General features: G+C 41.6%; 1 protein-coding gene across 1 annotated transcript in view; it reads left to right on the top strand.

The window, feature by feature from the left end:
• LOC128657380 (gastrula zinc finger protein XlCGF26.1-like) overlaps window positions 1-21,302 on the top strand; it is a 99,080-nt gene that overhangs the window by 3,847 nt on the left and 73,931 nt on the right. The window contains exon 2 of the mRNA XM_053711710.1: window positions 2,211-2,318. Coding sequence (XP_053567685.1) covers window positions 2,211-2,318 — 108 coding nt within the window. The remainder of the gene's footprint in view (window positions 1-2,210; window positions 2,319-21,302) is intronic.

The following is a 21,302-nucleotide window of genomic DNA, read 5'->3' as shown; positions in this document are numbered from 1 at the left end:
GTTGTGTTGTGTAAGGAAATGTCTAATTTTTAGCGATTTTTTATTTTTTTATTTTTTTATTGTGGAAGCGGCAGGCTTTACCCAAGGGCTGAATGTGAGGAGTGAAAGAAAGATCTGAGTCAAGTGTGACCCCTGACCCCAAGACATCGGGCATCTGAGGTTGGGGTAATGATGGAGTTGTCAACAGTTATAGAGACATGGGGGGTGGAGATTTTTGAAGAAGGTGGGAAATAAGGAGCTCAGTTTTGGAGAGATTTAGCTTGAGGTAGTGAGAGGACATCCAAAATGAGATATGAAAGAGACAGTTAGTGACACGGGTTAGCAAGGAAGGAGATAATTCTGGTGCAGAGAGGTAGATTTGGGTATCGTCGGCATACAAATGATAATGAAACCCGTGGGACTTTATTAAGGAACCTAGTGAGGACGTGTAGATTGAGAAGAGAATGGGACCGAGGACAGAGCCTTGCGGTACCCCAACAGAAAGAGGTAATGGGGCAGAGGATACCCCAGAGAAGGCTACACTAAAGGTACGGTTAGACAGATGGGAAGAGAACCAAGAGAGAGCTGTGTCACAGATGCCAAAGGATTGGAGGGTATAGAGCAAAAGAGGGTGGTCGACAATATCAAAGGCTGCAGACAGATCATGGAGGATAAGTAGAGAGAAGTGGCCTTTTGATTTTGCTATAAGTAGATCGTTGGTAACCTTAACAATTGCTGTCTCTGAGTGAAGGGGGCGAAATCCAGATTGCAGTGGGTCAAGGAGGGAGTTTAATGTAAGGAAATGGGATAGACGTGCATATACTAGCTTTTCAAGAAGCTTTAAGGCAAGAGGTAGTAGGGAAATAGGGCGGTAGTTGGTTGGGGAGGTTGGATCGAGAGAAGGTTTTTTGAGGATAGGTGTGACTAATGCATGTTTAAGAGATGTGGGAACTATACCAGTGCTGAGGGAGAGGTTGAAGATGTGTGTGAGTATAGGGGTAAGGGTAAAAGAGAGGGAGGGGAGTAGTTGTGAGGGGATGGGGTAGAGGGGACAGGTAGTGAGGTGAGAGGATATTTTAAGGGCAGAAACTTCATCCTCTGTAACAGGGGCAAAAGAGCTAAATTTATGGCTATGTGGGTTTTGGATGATTGTGAGCTTTTGAGAGGGTGGGAGACCGGTATGTCGATTTTGTTGTTGAAGTAGCTGGCAAAATCTTGGGCTGAGAGAAGTTGTGGTGGGAGGTGGGGGTGGGCGGAGAAGAGTATTGAATGTGGAGAACAGACGTTTTGAGTTTGAAGAAAGAGTAGAGATAAGAGTAGAGAAGTAGTGTTGCTTATATAGATTAAGGGCAGAATAGTAAGAGTCCTCTTCTTAGTTAAAGGGACAGAAAGCACCTTGTAATTACAATACATTTCTGTTGTGTTGCTATTGAATAATATATCAGCCAAGTCTTAACGTTTTTATATTAAATTAACATCCTTTTTACTCCAATTACTGCAAACTCCGCCCACCATTTTGTCTTATTTGGCAGGGCCAATCTGGGCTTTAGTCGGCAGACAATAAGGCTAGTCACCTTCGTAATGTTGGGATAAAGTTAATTGCTTTGCAGTTGTTATCTGATAAAACCAATTATGGACTTATATAGAGCAGAGTTAACCATGATAAGTGAGCAGGGATTATCCATTTTTCTTTGTTCTCTTGGTATCTTTATTTGAAAAGCAAGAATGTAATCTTAGGAGCCGGACCATTTTTGGCTCAGCGCCCTGGGTAGCACTTGCTGATTGTTGGCTACATTTAGGCAATATTTACTTTTCATAAGACAGCTTATACATGTAACCTAAAGGTAGTTTTATATCATTTTTAATACTTTTGCATATACATAGTACCGTTAGAAAGAAAGTACTGTACTGTACTCGGAAAGATAATATTTGTTGTTTCAAATAAATATAGTGTATTATTTGCATTTTAGAACAAACTAAATAACAAACTAAGACACAGAGGATATTTTGACTTACAGGCAGAGAAAAATAGTATTTTTTAAATATTTTATTTAAAAAAAAAAATATTAATTAAAAAGTTTGGATTTCAGAATAAGTTTGGAATTCTGGATTTCGGGGATTTGTACTCGTAGGAACTGTGTTTTTTTAAAAAAAGTTCAATCGTTTGTTATATAAGTTTAGGTTATACCCCGTACTGTGTACTATCAGTTAGATTTGTGCTGTAATTACAGGGCGTCTAGAGGAAAACTCGGGCACTGGGATATTAAATGTGAAGGAAGAGAATGAGACCGATGACATGAATAGTCATCAGACTGAAATACATTGCTCCCTCCCTGACGGTGAGTAGTAATACGTGAGTGTCTGCCGGGGCTGTGCGCACAGTTACTTTCTAGTTTATAAGCGCAGATAAAAATTTGATTGTAAAAAAAACAAAACCGGGAATATGCGCAGAATGTATGGTTTTTAGTGCTATTGTCCGTCTGGGAAATACACAAACGGCTTATCCTATATAATAAAAGGCCAAGTGTGTTTGTCTGAAGCTGTCATGCACAGTAGACACTGCGCGCGAGGACAAACACACCTGGCCTTCAACACTGCAGAGTGAGTAACGGGCCGGCCGGATGTGGGCGTGGCCGTGCTGTCCGTGCTGAGAGCTCAAAAGAGTTCCAAAGAGGGGGGATAGAGAGAGAGCAAAAGAGACAGAGAGACAGCAAAAGAGAGGGGGAGAGAGATCAAAAGAGGGGAGAGAGGAAGAGAGACAGCAAAAGAGAGGGGGGAGGGAGAGCAAAAGAAAGGGTAGAGAGAGATCAAAAGAGAGGGAGAGAGACGGCAAAAGAGAAGGGGGAGAGAGAGAGCAAGAGAGGGGTGAAAGAGAGAGCAAGAGAGGGAGGAGAGAGAAAGTAAGAGAGGGAGGAGAGAGAAAGTAAGAGAGGGAGGAGAGAGAAAGTAAGAGAGGGAGGAGAGAGAAAGTAAGAGAGGGAGGAGAGAGAAAGTAAGAGAGGGAGGAGAGAGAAAGCAAGAGAGGGAGGAGAGAGAAAGCAAGAGAGGGAGGAGAGAGAAAGCAAGAGAGGGAGGAGAGAGAAAGCAAGAGAGGGAGGAGAGAGAAAGCAAGAGAGGGAGGAGAGAGAAAGCAAGAGAGGGAGGAGAGAGAAAGCAAGAGAGGGAGGAGAGAGAAAGCAAGAGAGGGAGGAGAGAGAAAGCAAGAGAGGGAGGAGAGAGAAAGCAAGAGAGGGAGGAAAGAGAAAGCAAGAGAGGGAGGAGAGAGAAAGCAAGAGAGGGAGGAGAGAGAAAGCAAGAGAGGGAGGAGAGAGAAAGCAAGAGAGGGAGGAGAGAGAAAGCAAGAGAGGGAGGAGAGAGAAAGAAAGAGAGGGAGGAGAGAGAAAGCAAGAGAGGGAGGAGAGAGAAAGCAAGAGAGGGAGGAGAGAGAAAGCAAGAGAGGGAGGAGAGAGAAAGCAAGAGAGGGAGGAGAGAGAAAGCAAGAGAGGGAGGAGAGAGAAAGCAAGAGAGGGAGGAGAGAGAAAGCAAGGGAGGGAGGAGAGAGAAAGCAAGGGAGGGAGGAGAGAGAAAGCAAGGGAGGGAGGAGAGAGAAAGCAAGGGAGGGAGGAGAGAGAAAGCAAGGGAGGGAGGAGAGAGAAAGCAAGGGAGGGAGGAGAGAGAAAGCAAGAGAGGGAGGAGAGAGAAAGCAAGAGAGGGAGGAGAGAGAAAGCAAGAGAGGGAGGAGAGAGAAAGCAAGAGAGGGAGGAGAGAGAAAGCAAGAGAGGGAGGAGAGAGAAAGCAAGAGAGGGAGGAGAGAGAAAGCAAGAGAGGGAGGAGAGAGAAAGCAAGAGAGGGAGGAGAGAGAAAGCAAGAGAGGGAGGAGAGAGAAAGCAAGAGAGGGAGGAGAGAGAAAGCAAGAGAGGGAGGAGAGAGAAAGCAAGAGAGGGAGGAGAGAGAAAGCAAGAGAGGGAGGAGAGAGAAAGCAAGAGAGGGAGGAGAGAGAAAGCAAGAGAGGGAGGAGAGAGAAAGCAAGAGAGGGAGGAGAGAGAAAGCAAGAGAGGGAGGAGAGAGAAAGCAAGAGAGGGAGGAGAGAGAAAGCAAGAGAGGGAGGAGAGAGAAAGCAAGAGAGGGAGGAGAGAGAAAGCAAGAGAGGGAGGAGAGAGAAAGCAAGAGAGGGAGGAGAGAGAAAGCAAGAGAGGGAGGAGAGAGAAAGCAAGAGAGGGAGGAGAGAGAAAGCAAGAGAGGGAGGAGAGAGAGAGCAAGAGAGGGAGGAGAGAGAAAGCAAGAGAGGGAGGAGAGAGAAAGCAAGAGAGGGAGGAGAGAGAAAGCAAGAGAGGGAGGAGAGAGAAAGCAAGAGAGGGAGGAGAGAGAAAGCAAGAGAGGGAGGAGAGAGAAAGCAAGAGAGGGAGGAGAGAGAAAGCAAGAGAGGGAGGAGAGAGAAAGCAAGGGAGGGAGGAGAGAGAAAGCAAGAGAGGGAGGAGAGAGAAAGCAAGAGAGGGAGGAGAGAGAAAGCAAGAGAGGGAGGAGAGAGAAAGCAAGAGAGGGAGGAGAGAGAAAGCAAGAGAGGGAGGAGAGAGAAAGCAAGAGAGGGAGGAGAGAGAAAGCAAGAGAGGGAGGAGAGAGAAAGCAAGAGAGGGAGGAGAGAGAAAGCAAGAGAGGGAGGAGAGAGAAAGCAAGAGAGGGAGGAGAGAGAAAGCAAGAGAGGGAGGGGAGAGAAAGCAAGAGAGGGAGGGGAGAGAAAGCAAGAGAGGGAGGGGAGAGAAAGCAAGAGAGGGAGGGGAGAGAAAGCAAGAGAGGGAGGAGAGAGAAAGCAAGAGAGGGAGGAGAGAGAAAGCAAGAGAGGGAGGGGAGAGAAAGCAAGAGAGGGAGGGGAGAGAAAGCAAGAGAGGGAGGGGAGAGAAAGCAAGAGAGGGAGGGGAGAGAAAGCAAGAGAGGGAGGGGAGAGAAAGCAAGAGAGGGAGGAGAGAGAGAGCAAGAGAGGGAGGAGAGAGAGAGCAAGAGAGGGAGGGGAGAGAGAGCAAGAGAGGGAGGGGAGAGAAAGCAAGAGAGGGAGGGGAGAGAAAGCAAGAGAGGGAGGGGAGAGAAAGCAAGAGAGGGAGGAGAGAGAAAGCAAGAGAGGGAGGAGAGAGAAAGCAAGAGAGGGAGGAGAGAGAAAGCAAGAGAGGGAGGAGAGAGAGAGCAAGAGAGGGAGGAGAGAGAGAGCAAGAGAGGGAGGAGAGAGAGAGCAAGAGAGGGAGGAGAGAGAGAGCAAGAGAGGGAGGAGAGAGAGAGCAAGAGAGGGAGGAGAGAGAGAGCAAGAGAGGGAGGAGAGAGAGAGCAAGAGAGGGAGGAGAGAGAGAGCAAGAGAGGGAGGAGAGAGAGAGCAAGAGAGGGAGGAGAGAGAGAGCAAGAGAGGGAGGAGAGAGAGAGCAAGAGAGGGAGGAGAGAGAGAGCAAGAGAGGGAGGAGAGAGAGAGCAAGAGAGGGAGGAGAGAGAGAGCAAGAGAGGGAGGAGAGAGAGAGCAAGAGAGGGAGGAGAGAGAGAGCAAGAGAGGGGGGAGAGAGAGAGCAAGAGAGGGGGGAGAGAGACGGAGGAAAAGAGGGGAGAGAGACGGCAAAAGAGAGGGGAGAGAGAGAGCAAAAGAGAGGGGGGAGAGAGAGGGCAAAAGAGAGGGCAAAAGAGAGAGAAAAGAGGGGGAGAGAGACGGCAAAAGAGAGGGGGGGAGAGAGCAAAAGAGAGGGGGTAAAAGAGAGAGAGCAAAAGAGAGGGGAGAGAGAGAGCAAAAGAGAGGGGGGGAGAGAGCAGAAGAGAGGGGGGATAGAGAGAGAGCAAGGGGTGGAACAGCTGTACTGCAAAAATTGGCCCGTGTACACGGGCTTTAGGACTATTTTTTTTTTTTATATAATTGAATTATTTTTATTACATTTTTTTTTTTAGAAATAAAAATGGACTTGCAAAATATAAAGAAACGACGATTATACATTATCTTGAACAAATTGAGTTTATATTTACATCTAATTTCCATGGGGTAATTAACCCTTTCATGCCGGGTTAACTGTCTACATCGGAACAACTGTTCCGATGTAAACAAATTGAAATCTCGCGATTGTGCACGTGATCATGAGATTTCAATGATGGGATTGCGTCAGGGGGCATCCCTATGATGCTAGGCACGCCCTCCAGACAGCGATCCCATCAGGGAAGCGCCAGTGGCTTTAGGAAAGCCAAGCGGTTAGGATGTATTCCGTCCTTCGGCGCTAAAGGTTAAGTAGAAAAGTCATTGGAGAGGGGTCTATTGAGCAATTTAAAATAGTTTACATATCCTGAATTATTTGAGACCAATAAGGCTTAAGCACCCTGCAATCCCACCAAATATGACACAGTGACCCCTCCTATCCATACACCCTCCAGCATGACAACAGACAGACATTTAGAGGTTTAAAGGTTATAAAGTATATTAATATAACCATGTTGGTTGTGCAAAGCTGAGGAATGGGTAGTAAAGGCATTATCTATCTTTTTAAACAATAACAATTTTTGTGTTGACTGTCCCTTCTAAGGTTGCTTTTGCTTTGATTAAAGGGACAGTCAACACAAAAATTACTATTACTTATTTAGATTAGTTAATTAATGATCTTTACATCAAACTCTAGCCCAATTTTCATCTAAAAAAACTTTGGCAGAAAATACACTTACTAGATCTCATGTAGCTGTTTTGAAATGGCCACCTGACTCCTCCTTCTCTGACGTCTCCCAAAAGCTTGAACTTCAGCACTAGTGTTCAGGATTCTCTGGAGTCTCGTCCCTGCGCGCTCCTTTCAATCAGTTCAGTGAGACGCCCCCCTCACACTATTTCCTCTCACTTCCTTTCAGTTCTGTCTGCACAAATACACCCACACGCTTACGAGCAGCAGAAGTATGATGGAGAGGCAGGCAATGGTTGTCTTTATATAATTTTTACTCAAATATACGCTCAAACCAAAAGTAAAGACATGAATGGACAAAAATCGTTACTGTATGTGAACTATTGAAAATATGTTCTGACATTTGCATTGTAATGCAACGTAACAGTGACACCCTCTCCGGTTATTAGTTTGTTACCAGAGCTACTGTATTCATATTACAGTATCACCTCAGTCACTTGTCAGTTGTAAACAGAACATGTTGCTCAGCGTTGTTATAGTGGTGCGCAGCCTGTGACTCTGATTTGTCCTTGCTAGATGCCGGTAAGTACACAGAGCTGTCACTGAAATACTGAGATATAATAAATAGGGTGTTCGGACTTATTGTGTATTATTTGCATAATGCGGCTGGTATTAATTTAACATATTAATAAATAGGGGGTTCCTTACCAGCCGCATTTTTGTCTGTCAAACAGTATTTCTCTAATAGTGGAAGTTAGGGTGATTCCCCTTGTTTTTTACAGCTACATCTACAGCTAGCAGCCTTAGCAATCTGTTTAGCTAGCAGCCTTGGTTGTTCACAGAGCGCATTATGCAAATAATACACAATAAGTCCGAACACCCTATTTATTATATCTCAGTATTTCAGTGACAGCTCTGTGTACTTACCGGCATCTAGCAAGGACAAACCAGAGTTGCAGGCTGCGCACCACTTAGCGATCTGTTTAGCTAGCAGCCTTGGTTGTTCACAGAGCGTGTGGATTCCCTTCCGTTGCCTCCACCCCGTTTACCCTTGTTACTCCTCGTAGAAGCGGCTTTTAAAATCCTTCAGCAAAATTACTATAATTCTAAATATTCGAGTGAAGGATTTTAAAAGCCGCTCTATATGTAAAACACAGACAAACATACTTTGTGGGTGACAGAGTTTACAAACTTGCATAGCAGCAGGTGCAAGCGATTTTTGGGTGAATTTATCAAACCGACTATTTTTGTTTTTTACCAGCTAAGAAGTTGTGTGTCCTCGTCAGTCTGTCCTTATTCCGTGACAACTAGTGTCCCCAAACTAAAGTCCAGGCAAGACACCTTGCGAGCTGCTTACCTGCCTGCCCTGTTCCTTGAGCCATGCCTGGCTGCCTAATGGTCCAGCTTAGCCCATAACCCAACCACGAGACTTGACCAGCCTCCTGCACTCTCTTCCCGGTTGAGTGTCCTGTTTCCCCCCGCTGGTTTTTAAGATCTAAGAGCAACCATCCAAAACTAAACGGTTTAGATAACAACAAAAGCCACAGAAAAAACTCTGCTCTACTGGGCTGGAAGTTTTGATAAAGGGAACTGGGGAGGTGAAGGGAGATCTCGCTTCTGATCTGGTGCAGAAAGCTACTGGTTTTAGTGTTGAATTCTTATGTGCAATTCACTTACACACCAGGGTGAATAATTCTAAGATCTAAATACACAAGAATATTCTGCTTCTCAAACCACCTAAAGCTTTTTATTGATTATGGGTCGGGTTATGGGCTAAGCTGGACCATTAGGCAGCCAGGCATGGCTCAAGGAACAGGGCAGGCAGGTAAGCAGCTCGCAAGGTGTCTTGCCTGGACTTTAGTTTGGGGACACTAGTTGTCACGGGATAAGGACAGACTGACAAGGAAACACAACTTCTTAGCTGGTGAAAAACAAAAATAGTCGGTTTGATAAATTCACCCAAAAATCGCTTGCACCTGCTGCTATGCAATTTTGTAAACTCTGTCACCCACAAAGTATGTTTGTCTGTGTTTTACATATAGAGCGGCTTTTAAAATCCTTCACTGGAATATTTAGAATTATGGTAATTTTGCTGAAGGATTTTAAAAGCCGCTTCTACGAGGAGTAACAAGGGTAAACGGGGTGGAGGCAACGGAAGGGAATCCACACGCTCTGTGAACAACCAAGGCTGCTAGCTAAACAGATCGCTAAGTGGTGCGCAGCCTGCGACTCTGGTTTGTCCTTGCTAGATGCCGGTAAGTACACAGAGCTGTCACTGAAATACTGAGATATAATAAATAGGGTGTTCGGAGTTATTGTGTATTATTTGCATAATGCGCTCTGTGAACAACCAAGGCTGCTAGCTAAACAGATTGCTAAGGCTGCTAGCTGTAGATGTAGCTGTAAAAAAACAAGGGGCATCACCCTAACTTCCACTATTAGAGAAATACTGTTTGACAGACAAAAATGCGGCTGGTAACGAACCCCCTATTTATTAATATGTTAAATTAATACCAGCCGCATTATGCAAATAATACACAATAAGTCCGAACACCCTATTTATTATATCTCAGTATTTCAGTGACAGCTCTGTGTACTTACCGGCATCTAGCAAGGACAAACCAGAGTCACAGGCTGCGCACCACTATAACAACGCTGAGCAACATGTTCTGTTTACAAATGACAAGTGACTGAGGTGATACTGTAATATGAATACAGCAGCTCTGGTAACAAACTAATAACCGGAGAGGGTGTCACTGTTACGTTGCGTTACAATGCAAATGTCAGAACATATTTTCAATAGTTCACATACAGTAACGATTTTTGTCCATTCATGTCTTTACTTTTGGTTTGAGCATATATTTGAGTAAAAATTATATAAAGACAACCATTGCCTGCCTCTCCATCATACTTCTGCTGCTCGTAAGCGTGTGGGTGTGTTTGTGCAGACAGAACTGAAAGGAAGTGAGAGGAAATAGTGTGAGGGGGGCGTCTCACTGAACTGATTGAAAGGAGCGCGCAGGGACGAGACTCCAGAGAATCCTGAACACTAGTGCTGAAGTTCAAGCTTTTGGGAGACGTCAGAGAAGGAGGAGTCAGGTGGCCATTTCAAAACAGCTACATGAGATCTAGTAAGTGTATTTTCTGCCAAAGATTTTTTAGATGAAAATTGGGCTAGAGTTTGATGTAAAGATCATTAATTAACTAATCTAAATAAGTAATAGTAATTTTTGTGTTGACTGTCCCTTTAAGTCTCCCCTTATTGTGCATTTATGGGCCTGCCAGTTGTTAAAGTGATCAGTATCTGCTGGGTCATTTATAGAAAAAAATTCTTGAAGGTTAGTATGTATGTGATGAGTAATCTGAGGGTCTAAGAAAATAGAATTGTCTAGTCTCCAGATATATTTGTTAGCCGGGGCTGTAGGCCAATCAAGAGAGCAGGACATGGAGAAGTGATCAGACCACGTTGTATGAGAGAGATGAGATTTAGACACTAAAGCAAGACCCGTGGGGTCTGTAAATAAATAAGGAAGTAGCATTTTGGGGGGGGGGGTATAATATAATCTCTTTTGTTGGAATGCAAGGTGCGCCAAAAAAAATGGGGATAGTTAACAGGGCCTTCCACACAGATTTAATAGAGTTTTTAGATAGATGGAATCTACCATTGTAGTTGTCGACTAGGAATAAGGGGTAGATTGAAATCCCCTCCATTGAACAGAGGGCCCTTAACCAAGTCCTTACTCTATTCATAACTTGTTTGAAAAAGGATCATGGGCTGCGTGTGGGGCATATATTGACTCCCTTCTATATCTGCGTCTAAGGTGAATGTTTCAAATGGTATATCTTTATGAAAAAATATTTCTACCCCGTTTTTGTCTTCATAGAGTTGGAACTATAAAATTGTGTGGGGAAATGATATTTTGATATGTGTTTGTGATGAGACTCTAGTAGGTGTATCTGCTCTTTTCTTACTGAAGTCATAAAGTGCTATTGAGCGTTTGAGGAGTGTAAATATTTAAATTTTAGTGGATGTAGTAGTGTGAGGAAGCATCATAATTTAACCAGTTATAAGTTGGAGTGATCTCTGATCTGAGGTTTCCAATGGCTAAAAGACCTGATGGAGATGAGAATAGGGAATGCAATTGATATCAGAGAGGCCTGTGGATAAAACACATACCATTGTAAAGACCAAAAGCATTACAGTATAAACGCATAATGTAGTCTTGTCCCATAATGTTTTATTTGCACGCCCACTACTAGCTTTAAGTAAAACCAAGAACAGAAACAACAAACTGAAAAAAACAAGAATTAGAAATAAGGAAATAGTGCATAGTACGCAAGCATACCATAATAATGGAGTGCCTGAAAAAAGGGATGTAGTATCCAGGTAGTAGGCCAAGGCTCCTTTGCTTCATGAGAGGGGTGTAGGAGGGGAAAAGAGAAGTGGGAAGGTATTCGGATAGGGGAAATAGAAAAACTGTGAAAACAGGGTCAGTCTCTATAAAGTGACTAAATGGCACATTTTTTAATTAACTGCTAGTTAAAGTAGGTATATAATAATAGCTAGCTCTTGGAACAAATAGAGAAAAATACTCCTGTTTCAAGAATCTACGGAAGACTGTGAGGGGGCACTGGTTTAGTTAGGTGGTGATGAAGCTGTTTGTTGAGAAGAAGTGGTTCGATGTTGTGGGTCTGGTAGTTGTAGCCCAAGCAAGGAGCAAAAGTTCAGAATCTCTGAGGGAGCTTTACATGGTAGTCTCTTCCCCATGTGGAGAACAGACAAAATAAATGGAAAGTTCCAGCGATATGGAATTTACTTATCTCTTAATATAGTGGACAATTGGGAGAGTTCTTTTAAACGTTGAAGAGTGAAAGAGGAAAGATCTGAAAATATTTGTATCTGTTTGTTTTGAAACTGAAAGTTCAAGTTTTTTTCTTGCCAAGGATAATGTTTTCTTTGTTAGAAAAATAAAAAAAATGGGCAATAACATCTCTGGGTGGTTGGCCATTTCTTTCCAATGGCATGGAGAGTCCACAAATCCATTCTAATTACTAGTGGGAATTCAACTCCTGGCCACCAGGTGGAGGCAAAGAACACCCCAGCAAAGCTTTAAGTGTTCTCCCACAATTCCCAGTCATTCTTTGCGTGTGTACATTGTAGGTGGTGTGCGAAGATGGTGTCTGAAGAAAATCAAATTTTAATCCTTTAATGGGTACTTTTCCCTGGAAGCAAGGATTGGGGAAATGCTGTGTCCATGTAATCATCTTTAGTAAGAGTAATGGTGGCTATTAGCTGTTGGAGGTCGGTGAGGTAGTCCTTACTTTAACTTCAACAATATACGCTAACCCCTATATAGAAAACCAGGGTTGGTTACTCTGTTTTTCTTGTAGCTTCAGGTCCCTGTCAGCCGTCAGGTGAGACTAACAGACCTGGAGCTGCTGTGACTGCTCCACAGTAGAATACCCTGGAGGGTAAGTCTTTCTTTTTAATATATATTTCACAGGATGGAAGATATCAAGAAGGAGTGGGAAATCAGGGACCTAGTGGGACCTGCTACCCTCAGAAGGGGTTGGTTTACTTTTATATATCCGTTATGGGATATGGTGCGGCTTTATGCCAGGGACAGGGGAGTTTGCCGCTTCCATTTCCGGGCATTTCTACAGTTAAGGCCAAGCTTATGGTGTGTGGGATACGGCTGCCCTTGGAACTAAGAGGGTTTGTGGTCAGCTATAGCCCCTGAGTGTCATGGTGCTATTCTCATTCTCACTTGTCTTCCCTGCACGATCCGTTTTTACAGATTTTTAAGATGTTCTAATGGGCACAGTAATTTTTGGGATTGTTTAATGTCCCTATTTTTGATTTGGACTGTTTATGGCACAGTTATCGGAGCGCCTGATAGTTGTTGCGCAGGCTATGGCTGATTGCACTCAAACTGCTAATCTGCTATGCCTGTCAGATATCCCCTCCTCGGCTATCTAGTGAGAGACACATTACGCTCAGTGTACAGTCACTAATCATGTTATGGTGTGTTTATGTAGCACTTATTGCTCCTTACGGCAGTATGCACATATCCTTATTCTAGGGAGAACCGCCATTGTAGGCGGATGCAACAGCGCATCTTTGTCAGTGCAGGGGTGCGCTCAGTATTAAGGATCCCTTTTATGAGTTGAGTTTTACTCAGAAAAAAAACTGTTTGCATTTGTTTTTTAATCAGCAACTTATTTTGCTTCATGTTAGATCCACTGACTGCAGATATGTATTGGCGCCATTTTGGGAAATAGCAATCCTATTTCCCACCTCGAGCAGTGAGGTTTGATAGCATTTTAAATTGCTTCTGAACGGAGTGTTCAGTGTGATCTTTGTCTGAGCCTCAATTCATCCTAGTTATTTATTCAGCTTTTGGGTACTGATAATATGTTCATTTCTGCCACAAGAACATTGGAGTGAATTTGTATAAAAGATAAAAATAATATAAAGAAAATATATGTTCCTGCAGTTTTAATTTTCAGGACGTATTTCTCATGGAAAATAGTGTTTTCCTAGTATTTGCCGCCATCTGGTAGCACCTCAATGCTAATGCATACTCTTTATTCTCTGTCATGTAACTCATACAGATAAGGTTTACTAGGAAAAATGGTTCAAGCTGTATCCAAATTTTGCTTAAAGGGACATAATACTCATATGCTAAATCACTTTTAACTGATGCAGTATAACTGTAACAAGCTGACAGGAAAATATCACCTGAGCATCTCTATGTAAAAAAGGAAGATATTTTACCTCCCAATTTCCTCAGCTCACCAGAGTAAGTTCTGTGTAAAAAGTTATACTTCAGCTGCAGGTAAAATGAAGAAATGAACAGCAGCCAATCGGCATCAACAGTGCTGAGGTCATGAACTCTTTTACTGTAATCTCATGAGATTTCACTTAACTCTCATGAGATTTCATAGTAAACTTCCTTTTTTTTTTTTTTCGAAGGAGCTTTATTGGAAAAACTTATTAAGGTACAAACTGGGCTCGGGTTACAATGTGAGCCGTTCTTTATCATAACATCTTGAGTATAGTCTAAACATCTTGCTGAACTAAGGTTGCAAAAGTTGGCATGGCCCACTTGAGTTTGTAGTTCTACATAGAGCTTAAGGTGATCCCTTTACCGCACTCATTGGTATATTACTTGACCACTCATGGGTCAAAGTCTGATTGTCCATAGCTTGGGAATGAGCGGGTATGTTAGGAGGACTTCTTTCCTTTCTTCTTTTTTTTTTTTTTTTTGCATGTAAACATTGTAAACATTTCTATAAGACTAGTGTGAAAAATTTGTATTTAGATACTTTTATATACATAAATGGGATGGGGGGGTGGGAAAAGGAGGGAGGGGGTTAGAAGTGCAAGTGTAATGTTCCAGTGATTGTATCTGCTTAATGGTATTCTGGGGGCCCGCGCATATTTTTTTTAGTTGCTTGTTTGTCGTTAACCCCGGTGTCTAAGTGTTTGGTATAGTATTTGTTATGGATCTACAGGGACTAAAGGTGTTGTCATTGAGTCTATTACTTAGTCTAACCGCTATCCTTGTGCGCATTCCATCTTAAAGTCATATATTCGTGTGTGTTTATTTTGCCTATTTTGAGGAAATGGTATCTTTCCATGATGAGTTGTTGTTCTACCTGCTGTTTCCATATTATTATGTCGGGTACTTCTGTGGATTTCCATTTTAGAGGTATAAGCGCTTTTGCGCTATTGAGCATGACAAACAGTAAGTTCCTTTTTACCTCATCTTTTAGGTTCGGGATGTCATGAAACAGTAACAAACTGAGGTCATCAGGTATTTTTGTGTCTAATATTTTGCTAATGTGTTTTATTACGTCTCCCCAGAAGGTTCTCACCCTCTCGCACCCCCACCACACGTGATACATGTCTGCTCTCTCTCCACAACCTCTCCAGCATTGGCTATTAGCTTGCTTGTAAATGTTTTGAAGTCTCACTGGTGTGAGGTACCAGCAGGACAGAAATTTGAAATTAGTTTCTTGTGTTTTGGCTGAAACCGAAGCTTTCTTATGGTTTCGAAATATCTTTGACCATTTTGTGTGTTCTAGATCTATGTGTAGTTCCTTATGCCATTTATAGCAGTAGGAAGGGAGCTGTTCCCCTTCTATAGTGAGGAGCATTTTATATAGCTTTGATACTATGTGTCGGGGGTAGTGTGATGATGTGCACAAGGTTTCAAACGGAGTAAGTTGTCTCGTCATGCTGGGCTTTTGTTTATGCATTTTTATGTAGTGTGACATTTCTGCATGCGTAAACCAGATTAGTGGCGTGTCCCCTGTTATTGTCGCTAATTCCTCACATGGGATTACCTTTTCTCCTGACAGAATGTTTTTGATTATGTAGTCCTTCAGATGTGGTGCATCTCCTGGTTTAATGTTAGCCTGTAGTATAGAGGGCATTTCTGGGTTTGCTAACAATGGTGTTAATGGTGCGGGTCTGGTAGTGACATTTGAGTTAGTATTTATCAGAGCATCCCACTGGGTGAAGAGCTCCTCCAGTAATGGGAACTTCTTAATAATGTTAGGTCTATGTTTTGCCTGAAGCCATGCTAACCAGCCTGCATTCCCTATTTGCAATATTTCTGTCTATTTGGATCCACTGTTTGGACCCGGAGTTATGGCTCCAATCGATTATCCTTTGTATCAGCGTGGCTAATCTGTATTTTTTTATGTCTGGTAGCCCCAGTCCCCCATTATCTCTTGTCATGTGCAGCGTTTTCCTTGGTACCCTTGGTTTAATTCCATTCCAGATGAATTGCTCTGTTATGTTGTATTTGGGAGAGGTAATCTGTCGTCATTGGTATCGGTAATGTCTGTAAGTAGGGTTGCACCGATACCATTTTTTTATTACTGAGTACAAGTACCGATACTTGTTTTCAAATACTCGCCGATACCAATTACCGATACTTCTTTTTTTATGTCATGTGACAGTTTACCAAACACAATACAGACTAATTATTTAAGATTCCTTCTTTATAATTATAAAGGACTGTAATTCAAAAGACATTATGAAATAATAAAAAAGTTCACTGAACATGTTAATAAATAAAAAATATTACAATAAAATATTAAATTTAAAGGGGTGATACAATTGGGTTGTAGGGCTGTTATATAACATCAATCTGACATGTGTATGGAGGTTCGACTCTAAGTTGAACAGTCTTTCCCTTTCCACACTACTACATGATGCAGAAACATATTTTTGGGCCATTTCAGCCAGAGCTGGACATCTGTTTAACTGCCCAGTACTTCAGGGGTTTGTCTGAACGAGGTACAGTGATCTCTCCTACAATAATACAAATAACAGCAATTTGTATTGGCAGAACAGTAGTAAACAATTTTTAGTTTAGTATCCTCTCCAGTTTAAATTTAAATGGGAACATACAGTTTGAAAAAACACCACAAGATAGCGTATGGGTAGGAAGGTAGGCAGTGGAGGTATCGGTTTAAGTATCGGTGCATTTGCACGAGTACAAGTACTCATGCAAATACTTGGTATCTGTACCGATACCGATACTAGTATCGGTATCGGTGCATCCCTATCTGTAAGATATAAAGTATGCGGGGGAGCACATTCACTTTTATTACATGTATCCTCCTATCCATGAGATGATTTTATTCTTCCATCGTGAGAGGTCATTTGTTATTTCTTTTAACAGTAGTCTGTAGTTTGCTGAGAGTAGGTCTTGTGTATTGCGCGTGATTAGTATTCCTAAGTATTTTAATTGTGTCGGTTGATATTTGATGGGACATGTTTTCCTTACCTCGTTTAATATGTGTGTCGGGGCACTGATATTAAGCAGTTCTGATTTGTTTAGATTTAAGTGGAAATTTGACAATTTGCCATATTCTTCTAATGTTTTTAGTAGTGCTGGTAGTGATTTGTCAATATTTGTTAGTGTTAGAAGTACGTCATCAGCGTACATTGCTAATTTGTATTCGCTCTCTTTAGTATGTACACCTTTGATATCCCCATTAGTTCTTATGTTACATGCTAGTACGTCTATGGAAATTGCGAATAATATGGGTGAAAGTGGGCAGCCCTGCCGTGTACCGTTACTGATTTTGAAAGGTCTGGATAGGACTGAGTTAGCGTTAACTTTTGCTGTTGGGTTGGAATACAATGAGAAGATCTTTCCTATAAAGTTTTCGCCTATATTCATGCCCCGCAGGGTGGCCCTGAGAAAATCCCAGTCCACCCTGTCAAAGGCTTTTTCTGCGTCCGTTGAGACCAAAGCCATTTCTTGTTGGGTATTCTGTGCTAGTGTAATTAGTTGTAATATTTTGAGGGTGTTGTCCCTTGCCTTAATATGTAGTTTTTAAGTAAGATTAATTGCTACACGTGCAATACCATTCTTGATGGTGTCTATTATAATTAATTAAAATTTTTATATTTTGTGTGTGTGCAGCCTATTTCAATCTCTTTCATAGTTTGGGATTGACGCGCTGTTAGGATAACGTTTTATATCTGTACATTATTCATAATAATGTTTTTTCTATGTTATCCTTCTATATCCTAATCTTGGTCATACCTTTCACATTTTATGTATATGAATTGTAATCCCTCATATTGAGGTGGTCATAAGGAATTGTCCTAGGTGACATACATATATATCTATATTTAGTGGTAATAGGACACTAACTTATTTTTATTTGTTACCCTATTTTAGTATAGAGTCTCTACAAGATAATCTCTACCTAATGTATGTGACACGCTTCATAACATAGATCTATTTATTAGTGATCTTATGTTGTTTTTTTATCCTTAATGTTATATGTTGCTGATTTATTTTTCCTCTTATTGGGGAAATTTCGGCTAAGGTCTGTGACTTTGTATCATTTCTTTGTCACATACATATACTTTTAAGGATCATGGGATTCAATTATGTCAGTGTTGAGATGATATTCTTATTTATAGGAATACAATATTATATTTCTTTCATGTAATTAGCAAGAGTCCATGAGCTAGTGACGTATGGGATATACATTCCTACCAGGAGGGGCAAAGTTTCCCAAACCTCAAAATGCCTATAAATACACCCCTCACCACACCCACAAATCAGTTTTACAAACTTTGCCTCCCATGGAGGTGGTGAAGTAAGTTTGTGCTAGATTCTTCGTTGATATGCGCTTCGCAGCAGGCTGGAGCCCGGTTTTCCTCTCAGTGTGCAGTGAATGTCAGAGGGATGTGAAGAGAGTATTGCCTATTTGAATTCAATGATCTCCTTCTACAGGGTCTATTTCATAGGTTCTCTGTTATCGGTCGTAGAGATTCATCTCTTACCTCCCTTTTCAGATCGACGATATACTCTTATATATACCATTACCTCTACTGTTTCTCGTTTCAGTACTGGTTTGGCTTTCTACTACATGTAGATGAGTGTCCTGGGGTAAGTAAGTCTTATTTTTGTGACACTCTAAGCTATGGTTGGGCACTTTTATATAAAGTTCTAAATATATGTGTTTAAACATTTATTTGCCTTGATTCAGGATGTTCAACATTCCTTATTTCAGACAGTCAGTTTCATTATTTGGGATAATGCATTTGAATAATCAATTTTTCTTACCTTAAAATTTGACTGTTTCTCCTGTGGGCTGTTAGGCTCGCGGGGGCTGAAAATGCTTCATTTTATTGCGTCATTCTTGGCGCTGACTTTTTTGGCGCAAAAATTTTCTTTGTCATTTCCGGCGTCATACTTGTCGCCGGAAGTTGCGTCATTTTTTTGACGTTTTTGCGCCAAAGATGTCGGCGTTACCGGATGTGGCATCATTTTTGGTGCTTAAAGCATTTAGGCGCCAAATAATGTGGGCGTCTTTTTTGGCGCTAAAAAATATGGGCGTCATTATTGTCTCCACATTATTTAAGTATCATTGTTTATTTGCTTCTGGTTGCTAGAAGCTTGTTCATTGGCATTTTTTCCCATTCCTGAAACTGTCTTTTAAGGAATTTGATCAATTTTGCTTTATATGTTGTTTTTTCTATTACACATTGCAAGATGCCTCAGATTGACCCTGAATCAGAAGATACTTCTGGAAAATTGCTGCCTGATGCTGGATCTACCAAAGTTAAGTGTATTTGTTGTAAACTTGTGGTATCTGTTCCTCCGGCTGTTGTTTGTAATGAATGTCATGACAAACTTGTTAATGCAGATAATATTTCCTTTAGTAATGTTCCATTACCTGTTGCTGTTCCATCAACATCTAATATTCAGGATGTTCCTGTTAACATAAGAGATTTTGTTTCTAAATCTATTAAGAAGGCTATGTCTGTTATTCCTCCTTCTAGTAAAAGTAAAAGGTCTTTTAAAACTTCTCATTTTTCAGATGAATTTTTAAATGAACATCATCATTCTGATAATGATTCCTCTGGTTCAGAGGATTCTGTTTCAGAGGTTGATACTGATAAATCTTCATATTTATTTAAAATGGAAGTTATTCGTTCTTTGCTTAAAGAAGTCATAATTGCATTAGAAATAGAGGAATCTGGTCCTCTTGATACTAAATCTAAACGTTTGAATACGGTTTTTAAACCTCCTGTAGTTATTCCAGAGGTTTTTCCCGTCCCTGATGCTATTTCTGAAGTAATTTCTAGGGAATGGAATAATTTGGGTAATTCATTTACTCCTTCTAAACGGTTTAAGCAATTATATCCTGTGCCATCTGACAGATTAGAGTTTTGGGACAAAATCCCTAAGGTTGATGGGGCTATCTCTACTTTTGCTAAAGCTTACTTATGTTCAGGTAATCTTCTTAGACCTGCTATATCTTTGGCGGATGTTGCTGCAGCCTCAACTTTCTAGTTGGAAGCTTTAGCACAACAAGTAACAGATCATAATACTCATAGCATTGTTAATCTTCTTCAACATGCTAATAACTTTTTTTGTGATGCCATCTTTGATATCATTAGGGTTGATGTCAGGTATATGTCTTTAGCTATTTTAGCTAGAAGAGCTTTATGGCTTAAGACTTGGAATGCTGATATGTCTTCTAAGTCAACTTTGCTTTCCCTTTCTTTCCAGGGTAATAAATTGTTTGGTTCACAATTGGATTCTATTATTTCAACTGTTACTGGGGGGAAAGGAACTTTTTTACCACAGGATAAAAAATCTAAAGGTAAATTTAGGTCTGCTAATCGTTTTCGTTCCTTTCGTCACAATAAGGAACAAAAGCCTGATCCTTCCCCTACAGGAGCGGTATCAGTTTGGAAACCATCTCCAGTCTGGAATAAATCCAAGCCTTTTAGAAAGCCAAAGCCAGCTCTCAAGTCCACATGAAGGTGCTGCCCTCATTCCAGCCCAGCTGGTAGGGGGCAGATTACGATTTTTCAAAGAAATTTGGATCAATTCGATTCACAGTCTTTGGATCCAGAACATTGTTTCACAAGGGTACAGAATAGGCTTCAAGATAAGGCCTCCTGCAAGAAGATTTTTTCTTTCCCGTGTCCCAATAAATCCAGTGAAGGCTCAAGCATTTCTGAAATGTGTTTCAGATCTAGAGTTGGCTGGAGTAATTATGCCAGTTCCAGTTCTGGAACAGGGGCTGGGGTTTTACTCAAATCTCTTCATTGTACCAAAGAAGGAGAATTCCTTCAGGCCAGTTCTGGATTTAAAAATATTGAATCGTTATGTAAGGATACCAACATTCAAAATGGTAACTATAAGGACTATTCTGCCTTTTGTTCAGCAAGGGCATTATATGTCCACAATAGATTTACAAGATGCATATCTGCATATTCCGATTCATCCAGCTCACTATCAGTTTCTGAGATTCTCTTTCCTAGACAAGCATTACCAGTTTGTGGCTCTGCCGTTTGGCCTAGCAACAGCTCCAAGGATTTTTACAAAGGTTCTCGGTGCCCTTCTATCTGTAATCAGAGAACAGGGTATTGTGGTATTTCCTTATTTGGACGATATCTTGGTACTTGCTCAGTCTTCACATTTAGCAGAATCTCATACGAATCGACTTGTATCGTTTCTTCAAGAACATGGTTGGAGGATCAATTTACCAAAGAGTTTGTTGATTCCTCAGACAAGGGTAACCTTTTTAGGTTTCCAGATAGATTCAGTGTCCATGACTCTGTCTCTGACGGACAAGAGATGTCTGAAATTGGTTTCAGCTTGTCGAAACCTTCAGTCTCAATCATTCCCTTCGGTAGCCTTATGCATGGAAATTCTAGGTCTTATGACTGCTGCATCGGACGCGATCCCCTTTACTCTTTTTCACATGCGACCTCTTCAGCTCTGTATGCTGTGCAGGGATTATACAAAGATATCTCAATTAATATCTTTAAAACCGATTGTACGACACTCTCTGACGTGGTGGACAGACCACCATCGTTTAGTTCAGGGGGCTTCTTTTGTTTTTCCGACCTGGACTGTGATCTCAACAGATGCAAGTCTGACAGGTTGGGGAGCTGTTTGGGTTTCTCTGACAGCACAAGGGGTTTGGGAATCTCAGGAGGCGAGATTACCAATCAACATTTTGGAACTCCGTGCAATTTTCAGAGCTCTTCAGTTGTGGCCTCTTCTAAAGAGAGAGTCGTTCATTTGTTTTCAGATGGACAATGTCACAACCGTGGCATATGTCAATCATCAAGGTGGGACTCACAGTCCTCTGGCTATAAAAGAAGAAGTATCTTGAATACTGCAATGGGCGGAATCCAGCTCCTGTCTAATTTCTGCG

Source organism: Bombina bombina, chromosome 4 (genome assembly GCF_027579735.1).
Source record: "Bombina bombina isolate aBomBom1 chromosome 4, aBomBom1.pri, whole genome shotgun sequence".
Taxonomy (NCBI): domain Eukaryota; kingdom Metazoa; phylum Chordata; class Amphibia; order Anura; family Bombinatoridae; genus Bombina; species Bombina bombina.
The sequence above is the reverse complement of the archived record's forward strand: the minus strand, read 5'-3'. Positions and strand labels throughout refer to the sequence as shown.